Source organism: Lonchura striata, chromosome 2 (genome assembly GCF_046129695.1).
Source record: "Lonchura striata isolate bLonStr1 chromosome 2, bLonStr1.mat, whole genome shotgun sequence".
NCBI lineage: Eukaryota > Metazoa > Chordata > Aves > Passeriformes > Estrildidae > Lonchura > Lonchura striata.
Window position 1 is genome coordinate 13,364,126 of NC_134604.1, and position 23,943 is coordinate 13,388,068.

The window sequence follows — 23,943 nt, forward strand, 5'->3', positions numbered from 1 at the left end:
TTTTCATTATAATAGGAACCATGTCATGATCCTCAGATTAAAATTTTTCCTTCTGCATTTATCTGTTGAGTCAACAGTCACAGGTTACTGGTTCGTTGTTAAAAGCTCTGAAGAATTACTCACCCCAAAGTAGTGCCATTTCCCATGATTGCGTCTTTGCAACATTTGTGACATACTGGGCAACAGAACAGGCAAATGACCAGCACAGAACACTTGAATCTGTATTCCCAGTGCTTTGAGCTGGAAAAAGGAGCCTGCTGATTCACTCTGCTCTTAGCAAATGTGCTGATGACTCCAAGCTGGGGGGGAGTGTTGATCTGTGGGAGGGTGGGAGGGCTCTGCAGAGGGACCTGGACAGGCTGGATCGATGGGCTGAGTGCACCAGCATGAGGTCTAACACCAGAGTGCAAGCTGTGCCAGAGGAAGTTTAAGCTGGACATTGGGAAGAAGTTCTTCACAGAAAGAGTGATTGGGCATTGGGATGGGCTGGCTAGGGAGGTGGTGGAGTCACCATGCCTGGAGGAGTTTAAGAAGCGACTGGATGTGGCACTCAGTGCCATGGGCTGGTTCACAAGGTGCTGTTACTTCATTGGTTGGGCTTGACAATCTCCAAGGTCTTTTCCACCCCAGCTGACTCTGTGATTCTGTGATATCTATTACAGCCTGGTGTAATAGATATCACACACTTGGTGTTAATCGAGCACTTGTAGTAAATTCACAAACTGATGCTTGAGTCTGAATGCTGAGTTTCAGGTTGCCTGATATGTTTATCTAACCAAATCCATGCAGACTCAGCCATGTGCAGAGGAACTTGGCACGGCTGCACTTTATCTGCCTTTTTATTTCTGGTGCAAGAGGGTAGGAATGAGAGGAAGAGAACATATAAGGGTTCCCCACTGAGAATCAATTCTATAAATTATGTATTATGCAGACACTATTCTGCTGATGCTATTCGATCCCCAATTCTCACTTCCTTGTTTTTCCTTCTATAAATAGCTATGGCCAGATTTTCAGTTGTAAAATGATGAGGACAAAGCTAGAAACCTTTCTCATTTAATAACCTCTGCCAAAGAAGAATAGGGTAATATTTTTCATAACTGTGATGTCCTCAGGGTTTTAACAATCTGGGAATACAAGCAGCACTGTGCTGTTGATAAGATACTGGGAGTAAAAGTGGGAATAACCGTGCTGAATATTAAAGACCAAAATGCCCTATTTTCAGGATGATCAGTATAAAACTTGGTATTGTGAATTTTCCTGTCATTTTTTTTCTCTGTGTAGGACCACTTTTGCTTTTTTATCTCTCCCTCTAGATCCAAATGCTTTGGCTGGACAGACCGGACCCGATCACGCTCTTATAGGAGGAATAGTGGCTGTAGTTGTCTTTGTAACACTATGTTCTATAATTCTCCTTGGTCGATACCTGGCAAGACATAAAGGTAGGATGCATTTAGTGGAAGTTCAGTCATTTATGGAAGCAAGTCATGATTTCATCAGGGAGTGCCATTCCCTTTCGCCTTCCTCTCTCTGCTAAATGATTTGAACAAAAAATAGTTCTCAATCCAGTCGCAAGTGAAGTCCCTGGGAATTTGCACTGGTTTCCAGTGGGCTGGCCAAGGCAAAGGACCTGGAGTTAATGCATGCCCAAGGTCATCTTATAAGTCAGTGATTTAGGGAGACCAAGGGGTAAGACTGCCCCTTGGTTTTGAATCTTAACTCCTGATACTTGATTACATGTTCTCATCATGTTCTCATTGTTTTAATTACCATATCAATTCAGCAGAACATATATGCATTGAGAGAACATGAATATTTCAAGTATATGTTTAAAAGATAATATGAGAATCCAGTAGTGAGTTTTCAAATAAGTTTATCAATGATCCTGCTGGAATAAGGGGTTCATTCCTGGGGCTAGCTTTGCTTTATTCGTGGTTTTACCTTAATAATTCTGGTCCCTTCGTTTTCAGTCCCCTCTGCCACTAAAGATAATAGGAATGGAGTGACACTGACTTCTGACTTTACTATGATTTGATTTTGACCTAGTTAGTTCTAAAATCATGCCTTGAGATTTAACCTCTGCACAGTTTGTAGGCCTATTGCTGAAATTCAGTTGATTCCCTTTCCACACACCTCAAAAAATCCCAAAAAAACCCCAAAAAACAAAAAAACAAAAAAAAAAAAAAAAGAGAGGATGAGCATTAGTATTAATTCAGTAACTCTAATTTTAGATAGGATAAACATATACCTAGCAAATATAAATTGATAAAAAACATATTTACAATTTGATTGTACTACTTAAGAGAAAATCAGATTTTTTTTTAATGAGCCAGTGAAAGTGTGTCTCTTTTGTTTCACTTTTCTGAATGAACATCTTATGCCAGCATAAATAATGGTTTTCACACAGGGAAATTTGACTGTTGTACATACTTCTTCTTTTCATTCATTTCCAGAGCATAAAAATAGCTGTGATAATATAATGAGTTGGTTCAGTTAATAAAACTGGCTCAATTTTATACTTCTTGGAACCTACTATGATACAATTCTGTAAAAATAAGGCATAGATATGACAAAGAAAAAACAGAAATACAAATGATCAGTGGCCTTTGAAGAGAAAAAAGCACTGTTATGAATCTCTAAATCTTCAAAATTGCTTTATTTTTGATGGATAACTCTTTCATGAAATAACCAAGATTTTAATCACTTATTCTATAATTGAAAAATATATTGAATATTACTGCAGTTATATAAAGTGGAGTTTTATTAAAATATTTCCTTACTAGAATTTGTATATATGCCTTTACCAGTATAAGTATCAGTGTAAATATTTCTTAAGCAAATTAGAAAGTTGAGCACACCTTTATGATGTATGCTAAAAACAGTGTAAAAATATTTTTCATTCAATAAAAATTGGAGTATATTGTTTGAAAAGTACTTCCTGTAATGCATTGTAAAAAAAAAAACAAACCAAAACAAAACAAAACAAAAACTTAATCTTTCTCTTTTTCTTTTCTCTTGTACTGATTCCTACAGGAACATATTTAACAAATGAAGCAAAAGGAGCTGAAGATGCACCTGATGCCGACACAGCCATTATCAATGCAGAAGGCAGCCAAGTCAATGCAGAGGAGAAAAAAGAGTATTTCATTTAGATGCAGAGCTAGAATCTTGGAGTTTTACTTATCAGGCTGACTGCTGGAGAAAACTGGCTATTATTTCTCAGCATTCATTTCTGCCATCTTCTGCTATCTTTATTAACTCGCATACCTGCTATAAGTAGCCAGTTTATGCCAACAATCAGCTGTTGACATCATCATTCTATAATTACAGTATCATGCATAAAACAGGACATTTCTTATTGCCTAAAAATCATATCCACTGCTCTCTTAACATACAGTGCTTGAATATACAGCCTTAACAATGTTAATCATCATTTTAATCCAAGTTTTCTACATATTTAAGTGTTATGCAGCTTTCTTTTCCAGTTTTCTTTTATCATGTCCCTACTAGTATGTCATAGAACGAAATTCATAACAAGTACTATTAGGTAAGGTCCTAGTTTACTTACAGAAAATGTGATGTCCAAGATTAGAGGTTTACAAAGAATCTTTTATACCTGTCTATCATTCAAAAAGAAACTTGTTTTTGCAACACATGCCCTTGGAGACACAAATTGAAATCTGTTTAGTATAGTTTCCTATATTTTTGGATTTGGTAGAAAAAAATTATCAGTCCAGTGTATTTTTTGGAGTTTTTTGCTTTGTTTTGTTATGATTTAAATGGTACCTTGACAACAGTGCCAGGTTTCAGTGGTGAAAACATGCTGAGTAGCTATACACATTCTGCAAAGTTAGGTAATAGAGCTTCTTTTGAAACAATTTGTCCTGCCCTTTTACTGGCTTTTGGAATCACAAAGATTAGAGAACTTTCTGAGTAATTTATGTTTTTATAATTTATTTGCTAAACATGAACTCACCTGCCTACTCAAATTTGATGTGTTCATGGGGCACAATTGCAAGGCATTTTAGTATCTGTATATAGTGCATATAATAAATTCAATTAGACATTATTTGATACATATTCAACTTTTTTGGCAGTAGCTAAGTCAGTCACAAGTAAGCATTTTCTAATGTCCATTATATCCCTTTAGATATGACTCAAAATCAATATTCTGAGTAGATAACATGTGTTAGTATTTTTTGTCTGTATGTCCTAGCACTGTTCAGCAGCAAACTTTTCTAGTTCTTGTTAATTTTTTCTTTGTTATACAATGGAAGCACAATGTTATATGGAAAGGTAGTTTTAAGCTAACAACCAGTGCACAGCCTCAGGTTTTAAATTACAACCACATTTGATTACTATCCTTAAAAAGTACTATTGAGTTGCTAAAATTCTCAATTTTATTTTGGCAGTTCCAGAGCTGCTTCTCTATGTTGGTTTGCCAAAAAAAAAAAAAAAGGAAAAAAAAACTTAAAAAAAAAGAAAAAAAAAAAGAAAAAATAGAAGTGTTAAAACAAAAGATATATGTTTTGTGTATACAGTAAATGGACTAATTCTTTATATTAAATTCCTGTCTATGCATTTTGTGAGGTACAAACTTATGTCACCGTGAATGATAGAGAATTCCTGCCATGCTTTTAGCTCCACAGTGAAGGTCTCTGTTTGGATTATTTCTGATTTTTTTTTTTGTGTAATTGACAGCTGAAAAATCACATGCTCTTAAATATGACAACAAAACACTGTAAGCCCATTGGCTTATTTCCTCTTCCAATGAAAAGAAAAGGTTGCCATAATAGGTCTTGGAAATGATTCTACACTGGAGAATGCAAGTTAAGTCTAGTTGGAGCTCGCTTTGCTCCTGTCTTTTGCACCTTTGACAAAAGAAGTATTTATCTCTGGTTGATGTATTTGTGAAACATAAAAGGATGATGGTCTGCTGTAAAGGACTTTCTCCTGGGATTTTATTTTTGTGTGGGGAAGGGAGAATTTGGAATATGACATCATGTGGTATGGTAAAATGGAAAATAAAGGTGCTGTGACAGATTATTTATCAGAAGAATATAAACCTTTTAAGGACAATATTAGAATATTTTAATTGTTTTTGTTGAAGCATTTATCTTGTTAATTTCTAAGAAAAAAGGGTGACGTCAATCAAAGCAGCACTTTTTTTCAAAATATACAGACATAAATAATATGATGTGGTTGAGTGTTAACATAATAAATCATATACAGTATGACATTTTAAAGAAATAAGTCTGCATTGATGTGATTGCATGCTTGTTTTTACAGTTCACTCCATACCCATCTGTGGAAAAATGCAATAATATGTTAATATAATATGGTAGTTTGAGAGAACCAGGTAGGTGCTACTAGACACATTGAAAACTAGTATAGGTTTACAAGATATTCATGTCTTTCAAAACATAAACATGTAAAAGGCTGGCAAAGGAAGTCATTCAGTTTAATACCAAAAATATGGGTTCTTGTCACAGCAGTAAGTTACATTAGCTATAGTACAGTATCAAAGTTTTCTTTCAGGACCTGGGGCCCAGTCAACAAAGATTTTAGCACATAGTCAGCTTCAGGCATCAGAGGAGTTCCCTTGGAGTATAAGGCACTGTTCATATGCTTAAAAATGAAGTGCTTCCCTGGATGAGGGCCTTATTTGCTCCAGTGGAATTCCCCACCAGAGTGGTGTTTACACCTTCCTTCATCCTTCCTAACTCTAGCTCGCTTGAATAGTAGGGTTGTTACTTGAACCATTATCCAGCCAAGGTCAGGTAGGGCCTTCAAAAATAGGATTGACCTTGTGGTAACCATTTCAAACCATATTCTCCACTGGCATACAAACAGCATTTCAACTTGGCAAAAAACTAGATATATAAACTGTATTGTTAAGAAAGGTTTGTTTGGGTTTTTTCATTCCATTGGCTTGCAATTAAAACTGCTTACATGTGCTCATTTTTAACCCATTTGTTCTTCCATTGTCGTGCACCTGGTGATGTCCCTTGCAGCTGTGCACAGCAGGTAGGAAAAGCCCCATGCAGAGCGTTCTACCTGGACAGCACTTTGCAGGCCTGTCTGGTCTTCAGGGGTTCAAATTACTACACTGGGTGTAGAGAGGCATCCCTCTTTTCTGTAAGCAGAATCATGGCTCAACACTAATGACATTAAGTAGGCTAAAAGCCAGTTGTCCATTCCTTTTGCTCGAGTTCCCATTCTGAAAAAAAAAAAAAAAAAAAAGTTTTTACGATGGTGTGAGTCACCCAGCAAGTGTGTAAAATGGAGGCTCTGAATGGGAACCACCTTCACTAAAATGTATGTGACATCCTCTCCCTCACTCACTTGCAGAGTAGTTTTCTCCAGACCAGGTAGCTAGTTTCTGCCAGTGTACTGTTTACAGTGTCGATTGCTGATTATTTTTAAACCTTTTGATGTAGACTTTACTTTTTTTGTTGTTTTTTTATTTTTATTTTTTTGATGCTTCAAGAACATTCTCATGATTTGAACAAGAAAGCGGTGCATCAGAAGACAAGGGGTGCATCATCCCACTCTTTTAGTGTCATCTGACAAACCAAGAGACAGTTTAAGGAACCTGATGTTTAACTTGAGGCTCAGAGTTTAAGCTAGAACATCTCAAAAAGTTTCCACATTACTTAAGGATGGTTCGTCTTGCACTGAGACTCCCTCTCTAAAGGAACACATGAAGAAAACCAACTTTTCGAAGTGAGACATGACAGTTAACATCTTGTGTGTTTTCATTGCAGTATAATATATATATAAATATATATATATAGCTATTTCAATGAAAAAGAAAGGACAGAAACATCTGTAATTATGTAATTCATGATTGTAACAGCACTGAAGTTACCATGTACGCACATGTACAGTAGCTCTTTCAACAGTTACAGTGTAGTTACATGTAATTCCCTGTAACATAGCAGTTCTAGTGTAATTTAGTGCCACTTATTGTAAAGTGTTACCAAAAGGAAAACGGACTTCTTACCTTTAGAATTCCGTTCCAATTAAAGGTAAGTTTATTAAATTAGCATCATTAAATCTGATATTGAGTTTCTTAATTAAGGAGATGATTTAAAACTTTCATGTTCGCACTGCAGCTTCCCCCCATGGCTTACCCAGACTCCTCCAAATGTCTAATCTCTACACTCCTAGGGACTGGTAATCTGTGATGAACATACCAAAAATCCCAGCTACTCCAACTTTAATTGAGCAAGCTGTCTAATAAAGAAAAACAGCAACAACAAAAATGATGAGTAATGCTTTTTATTAAGTGGCACAAAGTACACACTAAAAACTATGCAAAAATATAGGTAAATACAGTGTACTTACATGTAAGTATCTTGTACTTGCTGTGTATGGATATTGGAAAACCATGTAATTATAATATGCATTTTGATTATTTCAAGCAAGGGGTGACCCCCAACAGTCACAAGGGAAAAGTGGAAGGTACATCTACAAGCAGTGGATATCCAAATGCAATATGTGTAATTCCTCTACTTGCAATGACAACTAATTTATAAAAAATACTGCTCTTCATTCTCATCAGCTTTGCTTTCCATTTCTTGGAGCACCATTAAATACCACTGAAACACCTTTAGGCAAAGTAAGACACTGACTCCTCTAATGGCTTTGCTGCCAGCACTCTGAATGTCTGGCAACACTGTTCTGTAATCTTATTGCTGGCTCAACAGCACAAGTTTCATCTTTTTTTTCTGTCCTCAAGGGAGCCTAGTATGTTAGGATGCTGAAATATGCTGCCATATGCCCTGGTATTTTTAGCAGGAGCAACAGAGAAAAAGAGAGAGGAAGAGAGAGAGAGATGCATTCTTCTGACCCCTATTTTGCTGAATCATCTCACCTGGAATTTCCACTACTTCCTCAGTAATGCCAGGTAATCTTAAATTTTAAGTACAAAATGCTTCCATTACAGTACAGAGGATGCCCTAAATGATAAAACTAATGTTTTTGTAAACATGAAGTTCTGTATTGTAGATCTTTTTCCTTCTTGACACTTTTCCATCATGCCCTTCCAGAAGAAATGCACCAAAAGATAGATAACATAGAATAGCAAAAGAAGAGAATTTTTTGTAAGCCTTCTTGTGGTTGCCATTGCTATCACCCTCCTTTGTATCCTGTGTAACAGGCAAATAAATGTATTTAGCAACTGCCATTAGCATCATTCCACATTATACTATTCCTAGAATATGACATCTACCTCTTAGTCTAAATACTAGCTATGAGATATTTGTATACATTTTAAATACTATTGAAACTTTGCTTTAGTCTTGAAATGAAATCACTGTATTATTTTTTTTTTCTGTTAAAAACAGGTAAAAATATTTTCTGGGTTCATAATTCTTGCCCTGTTCTTATTAATTTTGGTATAGTTTTAGCTTTTTAACAGGGCATAAGGACACAGCCTCAGCTGGTATAAATCAGCTTCACTCTGTTGCCTTAAATGTGAGCCAATTTATGCTGGCTGGGGATTCATCCCAAACAGCTTAAAAATAAACTGCTATAACACATCAATATTTAGTCAGCTCTAGATAATGATTTGCAATCCAACAGCAACACAATCCTTCCAAGTAAGGCATGCACGTATGAAAAGAAACTTTAAAAAGCACATGCAAGCTTTTGAATTAAATATGCAATATCAACACTGTTGATATATCCTAACTTGTCTCTCACCTATTTAAACATAATATTGCCAGGGCATGTTTACATTAAAAACACTCAATACATGGGGAGCAGAGAAGGACTATTGCAAACAGCAGGAGAAAATTAAATTAATAGAGAAGACTTTGATGTCAACAGAAGAGAGTAGAAACTCTTTTGAGAGTAGGACTTCCTACAGGGTTTTTCAGGGTGGACCTAAGGCCTCTAAAACACATGAAAGTTGTTTACTTGGCATTAAGAGAAGCTAGGACAGTTCCTTCTTGCTATCGAGGAATTTTACCCAGCACTCTGCACTTCTTTTAACTCAGGAGAAAATAAGGGTACAAACATGGTTGAACAGCACACTTCTGTTTCACTCCACATCCTCAGGATGCTCCAAGCCGTGTGCTTCCAGCAACCCTTAAGAGAATTCTTCCAGCATCTAGGAATCATCCTGTTGCCAAGCTGTGTTCATTTTCTTCAGCAATGTTTAATGTACTGAAAACCAGACCAGAAGGTGTGAAGCCAATTTGAATGAGTCTGCAGTTCTAGGGGATTCCAGAGCCTTGCAGTAGATGGGGAAAGAAAATTAAAAAAAAATAAAAAATTCTTCATGGCTTCTATGTTTACTGTAGGTCTGCCCTGCACATTCTGTGTCTTAAGTCATTTATTCTCTGCTGGGCTAAAAGCAGCAGTCTAATTGGAAAGGAGGAAGGAAAACTATCTCCTCTAAAAGGAGCAGTCTGTGCTACTATTAAAGAAAAGTTCAAGGGTTTTTGTTTCTTCCCTTGTTTAAGATTTCAGGTGCAAAGCCAAGCCTGTTGGGGTCAGCACTTTAGCACTTTCCCTGTGTTCAGGGTCAAGCCAGCAGTGTTTCATGTGTGAGCTCTGGTCTCATGTCTCAGCACAAACTGCAGAGAGCCTTAGCCTGCCCTTGTGCATAGTGCTGAAAATCACCAATGCTATTTTCTTCTAAACATAATAATTTCCTCAGTCTTGTTCTAAAATGAAGAATTTAAGGGGTTTTATAATAGGTGCAAAGGGAGGGAGTTTAAAGTAATAGCTTGTAAATAAGATTGTAAGGATGATCATAAGGTCTTTATGTTGATTATAAAGAGGAGATAGTCTTTAATTGCTGGGCTGATTTCTTTATCATTTCCTCTTTCTCTCTTTTCTATGCATATTGATTAATGTTAGTAAATATGCAGTTGCACATGTTGTCCTTTTTCAGCAAATGCAGATTTGCTTATACCCCTATATAGTTTTCATAGAAATATGCAAATATAACCTACAGTCATCTGCTTCTGCCAAAACAGTGAGCCAAGAGAGGGAAATCATGGATTAGTGGATTCATATATGTCCTGCTTCCATCAAAATTGAGTACAGTACGCCTATTGATCTCACAAGAACAAGGCTCAAGTCCTTAATGCACATGTTTGAGTTGCTATTTAGCTCTTTTTCAAAAGAATTATAAAGCAATCCTTGTGCATCCTTTACTTTTAGCCTAGATATTTTATAACTACAAAACCCCTGTAGTTCACCAGGAAGTTCCCTAGAATAAATAATAAGGCATAATTTGTGAAAGGACTATAACAACCTCATCTATTCATGCTCAGTGTAACTGTATTCTCTTAGGAACGCTGGTGTTCTTTGCTCTTACACTGGCAGTTTATGGCCCTGAGAAGGATATATTTGAATGGTTCAGAAATACAACCACTGACCTGTAAAAAAAAACCCATGGGAATTAAACATATTGCACTGATGATGGGACACATCAATTTCATTTTATTTCCTCATTAATAACTTTAAACAGACAAAATGCATATTGTAATGTTGGGTACATGACACTTGCATGTTGCTATGCCTATATACTTACAAAGTATTCAATGTGTACTTGGTGGCGCTTAAAAATGTCATGTACAATTCTAAACATTCTTACAGGGTTCCCATTTGCACTTCATCTTTCAGAAAAGTCTTGTCAGAAAATTGTCTGATGAATATTATTGAAAAAAAATAAAATTTCAATTTTAGTTATCTGTTGGACATTTCTGAATTGTCTATTCATTTTATATATTACCTGGTCCTTGCCAGTTTGGCAGTGGAGTTGATTTAGACCAGTAGCTGTACACACAGACTGTTCACTGAGCAGATTTTGCTGTTTCCAGTAGAATTGTTGCAATCAATCATATTCTTATTGACATATTCATTCTGAGATTTTAAACAGTGATCCAAGGAAATAATCTGTAAGGCAGAATTACAAATTCTATTCTTTGATTTGATGTTTATATACTATTTATTGTGTATTGCTTTATAGTTTCTTCTGACTGACAAAGTAACAACTGTCGGATGCCATCCTCACTGTAGGGGAAATTCATCCTTGTGAAGAGGTCAAGTGATGAAAAGCATTTAAACCTGTGGGACTTAAATGGTGGATTAGCCCTCATGATGGAGCTGTGGAATTCATGCAAGGTTTTCGTGCACCACTTACCGTGTTTCAGCTGATGTTGCAAAGGGCAAGAAGGCCACCAGTCTCAAAGAGAGGGGGACAAAAGTCAGAGGGAAGAGGAAATTCTGAGTGTGTCTGTGTTGATGAAAAAGAAACCAGTCCCAGATTGGTACCCCCGTGCAGAGAATTTGCAGTGCTCTTGCACATATCAGTTTTCCTTTGACCTGAACTAAGCACACATTTGACAAATGTAGAGTCCTGTTGGATTCAGTGGATTTGTTCTTATCTTTATTGCTTCTTTTCACTTAACCAAAATATGTCCTCTTCACCAATTTTTAAAGTGTTATAAGAAGTTTTTTAAATATAGCATCAATACAGATTTCCCCTTTTTCGTCAGTCACATGCCCATAATTTTTAGGGCACAGCATGCTGGAAGTCTGCAGTGTACCCAGGCAAAATGACACAATCTAAAAAATGACACAGTCCAGCAAAAGATGCAATCCACCCCTGGATTAATAGTTTTTCTGCATTCAAGCTGTAATTTTAGTACTGTCCTGATTTCTGTTACAAGCCAGAGGTTTCGCTCTCTGCCTTTCCCTGGTTGAGAGTAGATTCTTACAGTTACCACTCCAACCTGGTATGTCCCTATATGGTTCCCTTAAAAAAAGAATCCTAAATCTATAAATGCTGCTAACTGATATTTTTTTTTTCTTTCATCAACAGCCAACAAAATCCCAACCACCTTTCCCACTTTCTGTTGTAATAAACAATGAGAGTCCCTTTTTCTAGGGGTTTTGGGTTTGATTTGGTTTGTGCTTTGGTTTGGTTTTTAATTTAGAGTTTCATGGGGTTTTGTTTGTTTGTCTCTTTTCAAAAGGGAAAACAAACAGGCTTTCTTGTAAACGATAAAGACTGTCTGAAATTACATTGAATACTGAGAATAATTTCATTGAATGCAGAATCTCTGTACCAGCCTGTCATGGCATTATACACATTAAACACTGATGTGTAAGAGGGGCTCCTTTCCCTTTTAACAGTCTTCAGGCACCTGCATAAGAAGATACAGAGTTTTTCAAAAGTAATGTTATAGAGGAACACTTGGCCCAGCCCCTTTGGTAAGTGTTAAGGTAAAGGTAAGTGCAATTAGTGAAATTCAGAGATAATTAAGTGGGGATAATGAAGATGATTCCTTGCTTGACAAAGAGTCGTAGTGTGTTGCCTTCTGGTCCTGCTCCAAGCACTTGGCAGCATCCTGAGCCATGGGAGGGCACTTTTGATTATCTCTGGGCTCCTTGCTTGCCCTGGCTCTTCCTCCTGCTGAGTTTGCAGCAATAGCTTCTCTGCTGCTCAGGGCTAAGAGCTGGGGCCTTATTGATTCTGCAGGCTGCACACAGGAAGAAAAGAAGACAAGAGAGTGTTTTTAAGCAAGCCGGAAAGATTTTTTAGAAAGAGGCCTCTCCTTTATTCTGTGGCAACTTACAGGAAACTAGCACTGATGTCAGCTGGTGAGGATAGCAAGCGTCCCTGCTTGGAGTGTTGAGGGGGAGGACATCCTCGGGGCCCTGCCAGCTGGGTGGAGGGCACAGGGAGCAGAGGGAGGAGGAAAACTGCACATGCCAGGAACGTGGGAGACAGGTTTGTCTCTCTCTAGCAGTAAGGACCAAAGGGGGAGCTTGGGGCTTTTCTTGTCAGCCTGTATTCATGGCTAGAGGTGCAAAAAGAAACCGATCCAACCAGGAGATTCGCAAAGCCACTGAACAGCAAGGAGCAGCTCAAAGGCTGATGCCGTCACCTGGCAAGCAAGCAGTGCTTCCCACTTCAAGGACTTTGAGTTGATTGAACTTAGAGACGGGTGGGAATTTACTAAAGACAAAAAAAAAAAAAAAAAAAAAAAAAAAAAAAAAAAGAGAGAAGAAAATCAAAATTTTAACCTTGACAGATAAGGTTGGGCAGAAAGTGCAAGCAACAGAAAAGAAAATAATACCATCTGCAAGGACTTTTAGTCCTGTATCAAGGCATTAGCCAGCTCCATCTCAGGACAAATAAAATATTTTATATAATTCTGTAATTTTTCTAGTGCATTTTCTTCTTTTTTTTTTTTTTTTTCTGAAGCATCTAATGGCAACCTCAGAGACAAAAGCACATATACCTTGATGTGATCCAGTTAAAGTACATCATTATATTGCACTCACTCACATGGGATGAGATTACCCTCCAGAACAGCAGTAAGCAACATGACTAAGAGCTGTCATATCTATTTCCTCATCCATACCCCGTGAAGGAATGTGTGTGCAATGAAGCATTGTGATTTAGTTTTTTACTTATTTATACATTTTTATATCTCCCCAATGTTTATGCAAGAACTTTATATTTTTAAAAGAACTTTGTACTTGAAGATTAAACTTGCAATTGTTCCTTCTTCCTATGAGATTTACTGCTCCAGTTTTAGCAAATTCTCCCTGTAAAGCCTTCAGCAGGATAGAGGAGTAATTTTCTTGATGATGGTCAATATTTATGATTTCTAGCAAGACTTTTAACTCCACTCAAATCCAGCCTTTAAAGTTGAGGACCTTGGAATGAATTCTGAAAAGCTGATGTAGGCTATGGGAAGCAGGCTGAGCTTGTTTACTAAGAAGATGCATCCAGGTTTTCCATACCTGTGAGGGTGCATGAGGACATTTCTCATGGTCAGCCACCCTGCACAGCTCTAACTCACCTGAGAGGTGACACAGATGAATTGCTGCCACCAGCTTCACATTCATTTATTGCCTGAAGCTGGGAACAAGTCACAGCTGCTGGAGAGGAGGGTAGCAATCCTCCTGTTGGGAGTGCAACCATGTCTTTGTGTCTGTTTGGGGCTGGTTTTGGCATTCCTTGGGAGCAGAGTGATTCCTAAATTTTATTTACCTGGACACAGGTGAGGCTGGTGCCCTCTTCATGCAGGTAGCACAGGGTTGCAGTGCCCCTGACCAAGCCTTGTGAGCACAGGGAAGCTGAAGGTGATGCATGAGAGGGTTAATCCCATAGGACTGAACAGCCTGAATTACTGAAATATGAATACAACATGAAACCACATGAAACATCCACCACATGAAATTAGTGGTGGGCTCTAAGGGGGTTTATTTTTCAAGTTGAGCTCATAAACAACAGGCACAACTGCACAGAAATGTGCACACACACAAAAACACAACACTTCCTATATTTTTCTATGCCTTTTTCTTGTTCTAGTAGACAATTTCTACATTCTCTGCTACTCCAAGTTCATGATTTTGTAATCATAGTCTCTTAGGACACAGCTTCCTCTTTTTCCTGTTTATTTTATACCTGCATGGCTGCTAGTGATGCTTTGTGTGGCACAGGCAAACTAACTCTAAGTTGACTCATTGGCTAACAGGTTTGGCTGTAAGTTTTTCAACAGGATGATATCGAGGCTTTCTAAGGGAAGTCATAGTATATAAAAAGGGGGTGGTGGTGATTAAAGATCCCCTTTTCTATTACCTTTTTACTAAAATTATCTCGAGTTTCGTTTCCAGGTTGGGAAAAAGGCAACAGTGGAAAATATTATGGATTTTCCCACTACACTCAGTACAGCTGGGCAGTATCCACTGAAGAAGGAGGGAAATTCAGCATCAGTTCCTGAATGTGCTGGTAGCTGGGATGGAATCTGGTGTGTGTCTGCTTTTGGCTGTGCTGTAGTTTGGCAGTGTGTGTGTCAGCAGAAGCACCAGATCAAGGTATTATATGACCACCAAATCACACATTTTTCTCTGCCAACACCACTCTTTATTTCCTTCAAAGTGGGAGGAAAATAGCAAAGCCTTTTTCAATGCCCCTGTGGCATTGAATCTGTGTTTTTATTCAGGAAATGAATCATGATCATCGGGCCCTTTTATAGAGCAAACCAGACAAAATGGTATTTCCCTTTCATGCTCAAAGCTACCAAATACAGAACTTGTAAGGAGCTAGGAACAGGGAGAAGAGAATTATATAGGCTGTGTGGGGTGGAGAGAAATGAGAAATATAAAAAAAGTGAGAAAAAGAAAGGTGTTGGCAGGAGGAAATGCTGCAATACCTCTCCCAGCACTGAAAGTCTCACAGTTAAATGTGAATGTGATATTCACAATTAAAGGAGAGGGCCATAGCTAAAGACTGAGATACAAACTGCAAAAACTGTTAAGAGCTCGGGAAGGGAATGAAAGAAATCTCAAAGCAAAGCCCTAGAGAGAAAAGGCATCTGGAAGAAGATGATGGCAGACTGTCACTTTGACAATGCTGAGATGCCCTAAAGTCCCCAGAGCTGGGACTGAGGAGGCATCACATCAGATTCCCAACAGAAAGGACTTCCACTGTCACTCACAGGCAACCTTGGAGCTGATCAAAGGGTACTGCTAAAAACCCACACTGAACTCAGGAGCCCAGGGGAGAGCAGATTGCCTACAGGCAACACCATGAGCATAAAATCTGTAGGAGGCAAGAAGGTAAAAGGGAATTGCTTGAGGTTCCTGTAGGCACCAGAAGCCCTCTCCCCACAACTAATGGGAAATGATGATGTGATCTAAAGCATTCCCTACTCTTTTGGGGTAAAAGTATACCAGCAGCTTCAAGTGGAATGGGAATATTTAATATAAATATTTACATCTTCATAACTCCTCTCTCAAAGCTCTCCTGGAGACACAAGAAAGTCATCAGCAACTGCTTCAGGCCAAAGCTCTGCTCCAGCTATCACAAGAAAATGGCAAGTGCAGTCACAGCCTTTGTCACCAGCTGCCACCCACTTACTAGGGTGCTTGCAAAAAAGAATGACAGACAGTTACTCTCTGACAATGGCAGTGGCATTCTCGCTGCTTCACAGCTAAAAGGAACTCTAAAACCCCTCTGTTAAATTCATACTGAAAGAGGTTAAACCTTGATGCCCTATTAATAAGCTCAAGAGACAAAACTTAAAATCTCTCACCTCCTTATATACCTCAGGCAGGAATTTCCTTCCCAGAAATAATCTCCTTTGTAACCAGCCAATGAAATTTGTTACAATTAACCAAAAGAAAGGAGTGAAGACCATTGTCAGAGTTTTCATGAGCTGCAGAGTTCATTGTACAAGCCATGAAATTCTCTTGCAAATGGAAATTAAGTACTCTGTAGAAGCAGGGATCATTATATAAGAATATAAAGGAAAGCCCTTGCTGCCCTATATCCCTAACAAGCCAGCTAATTTATGGGTTTAGGTTTTCTAATGACCAACAGTGATTTGGCAGACATCACCTATGGATGAAACAAGGTGATACTGAGATCCATAGGAATAAGGCTGAGTTATACCAAATTTAGTTCAGTTTAAAATAAGCCTTAACTCCCCTAGACCTCTGTGAAATTACTCCTGATTCATTTGGATGTACTTAAGCATAGAACCCAATTATTGTTTTTGCAGAGTGTTGAATGTGGTGTCATGCTGGGGCAGGGTATGAAGAAAGGCTTGTTTCAGCCTTTTTTTTCTTTCTTTCCTCATTGTTTTTTGCTTATTTTTTTTTTCCCTTTGAATGACTTCTTATGCCAAAGTTCTCATTAGGCAGCATCAGAGATGTCCAAAAAATCTGCATGAAGTGTTGCAGTACTGACTCAAACCTTGTCTAGCCTCTGTAAAAATGAATGTTAATGCACTGACCTCTCCCAAGAATCAGGGACAACTCTACAGCTTGTTTCTCAGCTAATGCACAGAAATTGGAGTGGGAGGATACTGGGAAGGATCAGTGTCTGGCACAACCATATACTGGTAGTGAATTACCCATGTATCAAGTTAGAAAATGTGCAATTACAACTGAACAGAAAAAAAAAATCTGAAAATAATGGAGGGACTCGGTATTTACTTTTTGTTGTTTTCTCTGAAGACCTATATATTTACTAGTAGTCAGGGGAATGCAGGGTGGGTTTTTTTTTTGTAAAGGGCTACAGGAGGATTTGTCAAATATGATATGAAAAAACCATGAGTAGATATTCCTAAGGAGTTGTTATGTGAGTGAAATGTGGGCCTGCAGGGAAAGGCCTGGGAATTAAATGTCCTCATAAAATTCACTGGGCACAGCTGCTTTCAGTAGCTGTGCAAAGCTGCAAGAAATGCAAATGACTGATTTCTAAAGAAGAAAAGACCCTGGTAGAGTGTGACTAACCCACATCCCCTTGCTCCTTGCTGGCCAAACACTCACTCTAGTGCTCAGCTTGCTGTGAAAAACCAGCCCTTTTTCTGGAACAGAGCTGGCACCAAGAACCAGCTAAAATTTTGTTTTGTTGTTTTTTGGTTTTTTTTTTTTTTTTTTTTTTTAAATGGGACTGATCCAGCAGTTTCATCTGGCTGGTACAGGATTACAGCAACATTTCCTCAGTGGAGAGCTGGGCTTTAAACCAAAAGCAGAAGTGTCACTGCAAGACTGCTGTGTGAAAAGTCCCTTTGCAAATCATTTCTCACCAGAAGACTTGCCTTTTCCATTAATTGATTAAAAAATCCTAATAATAATTTTCAAAACATTATTGAGGTGATCCCTTAGTTTCCTTCCTAAATTTATTTGTACCATTTTTTATCAAAGTAACATTTTTTATCAAAGTTCTCATAATTAAAAGGGGGAAAAAAAAGAGGCCAAGAAAAAGGGGTAAGAAAGAAAGATTTAAACAGTATTCAAAGTTTTGATTTATTTGTTTGTTTTTTAAATAGAGTCTGTAAGTAGCTGGGTTTCTTACTGCTTCCTACTGTAATGAATTAGAAAGTCTAAACACGTCTTGCAAACCTGCATTTCATATGGTATTTGATCTGTGATGAGTGAAGCCAGGGATTGCTTCTCTTACAGTGTGCCTGTGCCTCTTGTTAACCAAAAGTCCCACAACAACGTGGCTAAAGAGTACAGATCTGCATCTGATCTAATCTCCAAAGATATTTGAGATATAAATATATATATACTATATATATACTGATAGCTCAAAATATATTTATTCAAATCCCTAGGCACCTTTTGTCACTGACTCTCTCTGTGTCAGTACAAATCTATTTTGTTGTCAACATGTTTGGGTCAGGAGGAGTTACTTTAGGGGGTTTTCTCTTCCCCAAATCCCTTGAGCTGATAGGAACAAAATCAGTATCAGGTTACCTAGGTTGTACTGCCTTTTGAGCAAGTCTCTCATCCATTCCATATTTTCCACGTACGAAGTGATTTAAGGCACACTTTTAAAACCCTTCAAAGATTGTGATATAAAAATTAGCCTTTGCCTCACACTAATATGTTAGTTTAACATGCATTAGAAATCCCATTAGATTTGCACTTAGGTGGTCTCAGGGGAGCAAATGTCTGTGACAACCACCGACGTAGAAAGAAAGTGAATTCAGCAGCATGCCCTGACTTTGCTAATAAACCAGCTCAGATGGCTGTCAGAGCTGGAATGGCAGCAGCCAGAGTGGAAGTGAGCAGCATCTCGGAATGCTGACACTGGAGAAGAGTTCTCCACAGGACAGCTCGGCTCCCGCTGCCGCGCCTTCGGCAGCGCGCAGAAAAACAACTTCGGAAACAGATGGGCTGTGTGACAGTCAGATGTGTCAGTAACTCGACTCAGGAGAATAGGAGGTTGTAATTAAGGCTTTGCTTTAGTGCAGGAGTTTTAATAGCACAGATATTTTTCCTCATATTTGTTTCAAACAGAAATCAAGAACTTACAGGGAACTGACAGTAGTGACAGGCATTGAAGAGACAAAACCTGCTGGAGACTTCCCTCTGACTTTTGCTGCTTGTATAAAATGTTTGCATAGTCTGGGTATCGGGTAATGCAACCCTCTTTGTCCATTCAAGAAACATAAATTATTGTGTGATTTCATTAATAATAATAATATTCATTATTTAAAGATATTATTTGATAATAAGGTACAACCTGATACATAAAGTACAAGTTCCCGTACAGACGTATTTCTCCAGTTTTTGACTTTATCTCTAGAGCACTGTTCTGTGCTTTATTTGAAAGTCATAAAATTATTATTTTCTACGCTGTGTTCTGATATGGACTAAACAACTTATTAGCAAATATAGGATTATAACAATACATCCTTATTTGAGCTATTGCCGAGTTAGAAACCCTGCATCAACACTTCTATCACACTCTTAAAATTTGAAAAGTAGTGCTTCAGTCTGTGTGGTTAGTTCAAAAGATTGCAAATGCAAAGTTTACAGAAGTGTGTGACAATGATATATTTGCCAGCAGCAAATTAGTCCAAGTGAGTTGTAAAGCTTGCTCTGACATATATAATTTTTAGCAGGTTTCAAACTGTCTCCTCTAGGCTGTGATTAATTTCATTAGATATTCTTAAAGTTAAGAAAAAAAGGAAGAGTAATAAGGTAGTCTGTCAATCACAAGTTCTAAAACAAGAAAATATATCTCAGATTAAGTAATCTTTCCATTCTGCGGAATTGATTCCCATCTCACTGACATGTAAATGGTTCTGCTGCACTCATAACCCACACATTTAGGCAGATGAAGATTTAATTTTAGCACCAAGCACTGATGTCTGATGTGTTTATCTCAAAAGATCTCCTCCAAAATGGAGATTATGCAACAAAGTGTTTTAAATTTACCTGTCCCCAAATAATGTGAAATGTCATACAAATGATAAAATTATGTGCCTGTAGAAAAATGTCATTACATAATCAATATGGAAAATTATTTATATTGTGCATAAAGAGTATTTATGCCATAAGTGAAAGATGTAAACAATAATTTTAAGCCTGAATTATGCTTTATTATGGTCAAGTTATGAAGCAATTTTTTACATTCATCACAAAGATATCACAGTGACAGAAGTTATGTGGGAAGGCAATTTGCAGCCTGAACACCTAACAATAGGAATCATCATTAAAGTGGCTCATGGCTAATGACAACATGGCTTTTGTTAAACCTCAATGATTAAATATTACTTTCTTTTCCTCTGGTGATTCCATCACTGATTTGAATTCCCAAAAGAAGGTTGATCTAATGACAGCAGCGTTACTTTTTAAAGAAGATGGACACCATTTCTCTGGTAAGGTCCAGCTCTCTGTCCCATACACACAGGTTTTGCTCATCACTTTCTGACAGGGCTGATTTTGTTCTCTCCTCAGGACACACAGTTTTGGTTTTGCCCCGGTGATGTCTGGCACCTGGCTACCATTGGCCTCAGCTGTGGCCATTTCAATAAATGTGGCCATTTAGTGGGTGTGGGAGGAGAGAGAAAATCAGGTTGCCTATTTGTTATCTCTGCCCAGAGCCCTCTCTTGCTTAAATGCTGTTACCCACAGCTTCCAGCTCTCCCTTCTGAAGGCAGACAACAGCAGCATGGTGGTATGTACTAATAACCTTTATTCAGTACAGCATCCAAATTTTCTAGGAGATTACTGCTTTTATTCTCCCAAGACACCTGTGATAAAGGGTGGGTAGTGATTTTGTGTCACAGAGAGGGATCTGAGAACATAGAGGTGGGTTGGTAAATGGGCTTAAGGATTGAAATTGTGTGTTTTGATATCTGATCTTTAGTGCCTCTCTGCCACAGCAGAGTCCAGAGCTCTGGACTCTGTGTGGGTGCCTAGGGCATGGATCTGGGTGTTTAGGCTGTAGCTCCTTAGGCCACTGCAAAGAGATGCATTTAAAATAGTTGTGGAGAATTGGATGGCATGAGATGCTCACAAAAGGGATATTTCTGAACTTTCACCTTTTTCTGAGTCTTTGACAAGTTAGCTGAGTGGATCATAAATCAGATATTCTTTTGGGCTCAGTACTGGAACCTGTTGCCTGAACTTTTTTGCAGAAACCAGGTCAAACAGCAGACTTACCAGGAAGGGTAATGAGGTTGTGTGGTCCCTGGTGTCAGTGTTTTCAGCTCTGGCATGAGTGCTCTTCTGTGAAGTGATAGGGCTGTAGAGATGCCCACGTTTGCTCCAGGGTCTGTTTGTCACTACTGCTAGCTCTCAGAAGAATAAGATCACAGCTTTACTGGGTCAATGATGATGAGAATAACTCTTAAGGTTAACAGCTAGGGACCTAACCCATTCTTCTGCAAAGTCAGATCACCTAAGATAGAAGGGGAAGAACACATTTCTCCTCCTTGCTAGCACAGCTTTGTTTCAGCTCTGTGGTAGTGGTGCAGCAGCTTGAAGATGCAGGCTGGAATTACCTCCGTCAGAGTGGCCTTCTCCCAGGTTTTTTTCTGAGTGAAATGAGACTTTTTTCACAGCAGGTGACTTTTTTGCCCTCTGAGACCCATGTAAGATATGAAGGCACTGTTGCTGCTGCTTTCTGTCTGATTTCTGAGCCCAAGTAAGACCTGAGAGTTGTTCTCCACCACTCAAAAACATACAAAGGATGAGGCCATCATTCTTTTGCCATCAGATGAGACTGTCTCAGTTGTGAATAGCTGAAGGATGACCAGAGTGTTTCTCACATGGGAAACACACCAGCCAGCCCAAAAGGGAGTTTTATACACCCAGCAAGCTGCGATTTTCCACTTGGCACTGCTTGCTTGGGAGTTGCCACTAGTGCCAGCATCAACCTGGGGACTGGCTCAGGAAATGGGCTCTACTTTGTGCATCCCTTTGCACCCCCACTCAGGCCTTTCTCATCACAGCAGAGGCTTTTCAGTCACCCATGGATGCTGCCACATGGGTGACAGCACAAACTGATTATTTTCATTTCTGTGTATGCCTATAGTACAGTGGCAAAACAGGAGCTAATAGAAATGCTTGAGCAGACAAATGGGAGCTGGGCTTTTTGCCACTTTCTCACTCTAGTTCCGCCCACGCCTCTCACTCCTGCTTTGCAATAACCCCTGCTACTCCCATCACATGTGTCTTGGTCAGACTCTGTCAGTCATGGTTTCAGGGTGCCAGATGTGATGTAATGTTATGCCAAGTATACCCTGAACTGACTCACTATCAAACCATTTTCTCCTGTGAGACAAATGAGATTTAATAAATATGCAAAAAAAAAAAAAAAAAAGACAAAAAAATACAAGGAAAATACAAAGAGAGAGGGGGATGGTGATTTCTAGACATGACTGTTTTGTATGTTGCTTGAGTCTGTTGTCTTAACTCCAAGGCAAGTTAAAAAGAAGTCTATTTACTAGCCTTTGCTTTTGCACAAGTTAACAGTGAGAGGCCTGAAATAATATGGGAGGAATATAGCCTGAAATGAGGATTTTTTTATTGTAAAAGCACATGGATTTTTGGGGTTGTCTGGAGCAATTTCACAGAAACAAGAGCAGATTAAAGGAGGTAATGACATGTTTGTAATTTCATTCCTAAAGCTCATGGTGTCCTTCCCTCTGTCTAGTTTTCAGCCTAGAGATAAATCAAGGGCTTCAATTTCCAAATCTGTTATAGAAGCTTCACAAATAAAAATGCTGACAAAAAATATCTGCTTTTAAATGGCTACTTGCAAGCACTGACAACTAGCAGTCTATAGATCTTTCACCTTACAGGGAAGAGAAGCAATGTGTACTGCCAGGAAAAATGAAGAGCAGAAATGCACTGCTCCTAAAGTTAAAGTAATCTAAAAGTATGACAATAATAAACCATTTACAGTCATGTTTTGAATGCTAGATGAAAATAGATTTCAGGTGCTATATTAACAATGTCTCACAGCTGCCTGGTGTGGAAAAAGAATGGATGTGGCATTGGAATAAGAAGTAGAGAAGCCATGTGCACAGGAAAAATTCTTTCCCCTCTGCTATGGCTGTTTCACATGGCTCCTCTATGCCCACAGAGTTTTTGCAAGTGACTGGGAAGGAGTGGGAAACAGGCAACATGAAAACCAGTGCAGATTATGCTGAATAATTTGCTGTGTCTGTTAGCTGCAGGCTCTAACTTTTGCAGGGTATGAATTCCAATTATAGGTCTGAGCTGGAGCAGGTGATAGAGGGAAACTAGGCCAGTTACTGTGCTGAAACTCGGGGTGATGGCGCTGAGGAGTGCTTCTCCTGGAGCACTGTGGAGTCCCTGACCCCACAAAAAGTCCCCACACAGGGATTGGTGCCTGCTGCTCACACCTATGGTCTCCTTGGTCTATGGGATTTAATCCTGTAAACAAAATTGCACAGCCACGCTATGTTTTTGAGTATCCCCCAGACTCTTGCTGATTTTAGAGGCAGAATAGGATGAGTGTCCCCCACCATGCTGTGGCTTCCTGACACATTGGGCCTGGCTCAGCCTAAAGCCAGAGAATTCCTTGGCATACAGATTGTGTGGGTCTCTGCTCTGGGTGAAAGATCCGAGCTCCTGTGGCAGAATAATTGCACCCACCCACCCATCCTCTCTTCCCAGGAGAGTGCTCATCCCTCACCCTCTGCCAACATGCACCCGTGTGTATTTGCTGCCTTTCAGTCAACTCATCTCTTTAAGGCTTCAGCCTGGTAAATTCTGAAAAGAGATGTCCAACACTTTCCATTTCCAGGGGGTGGAATGAATGAAACAGGCTTCAGGCAGTTGAAGTGCCTCATGTAAATGCATTTCATGCATAAGCATGTTGTCCTTCTGCTGTGTGGCCCCCAGGATGTGCTGTGGGCAGGCTCTGTGGTAGCTGCAGTCTGCTCCAGCAGGAGCAGTGCTCCTGTCCTGCCTAACAGGCAAATGGCCACTGCTGGCCTGAAGGTGATTTGTAAGGCAGAAAAGGAGAACATGCCAAGGGAAACTTGTGTCTAGTGTAGCCCTACAAGTGAGAAAGGATAAGGTATGGAAGATAGAGGATTGTGTTGTCTGGCTGGAATATGGATTTTTTTGAAATGCATGAGAACTGCCTGTGGGACATAATAGCTTTCTAGGGCAGGGAACTTTACA

General features: G+C 38.9%; 1 protein-coding gene across 4 annotated transcripts in view; it reads left to right on the forward strand.

The window, feature by feature from the left end:
- The window catches only part of CADM2 (cell adhesion molecule 2), a 590,742-nt gene extending 580,026 nt beyond the window's left edge, over window positions 1-10,716 (forward strand). For all 4 annotated transcript variants that reach the window (XM_021541252.3, XM_021541238.3, XM_021541246.3 and 1 more), the window contains 2 exons: window positions 1,314-1,439; window positions 3,031-10,716. In XM_021541252.3, the coding sequence (XP_021396927.1) occupies window positions 1,314-1,439; window positions 3,031-3,149 (245 nt within the window). In that variant the 3' untranslated portion in view covers window positions 3,150-10,716. The remainder of the gene's footprint in view (window positions 1-1,313; window positions 1,440-3,030) is intronic.
- The last annotated feature ends 13,227 nt before the right edge of the window (window positions 10,717-23,943 follow it).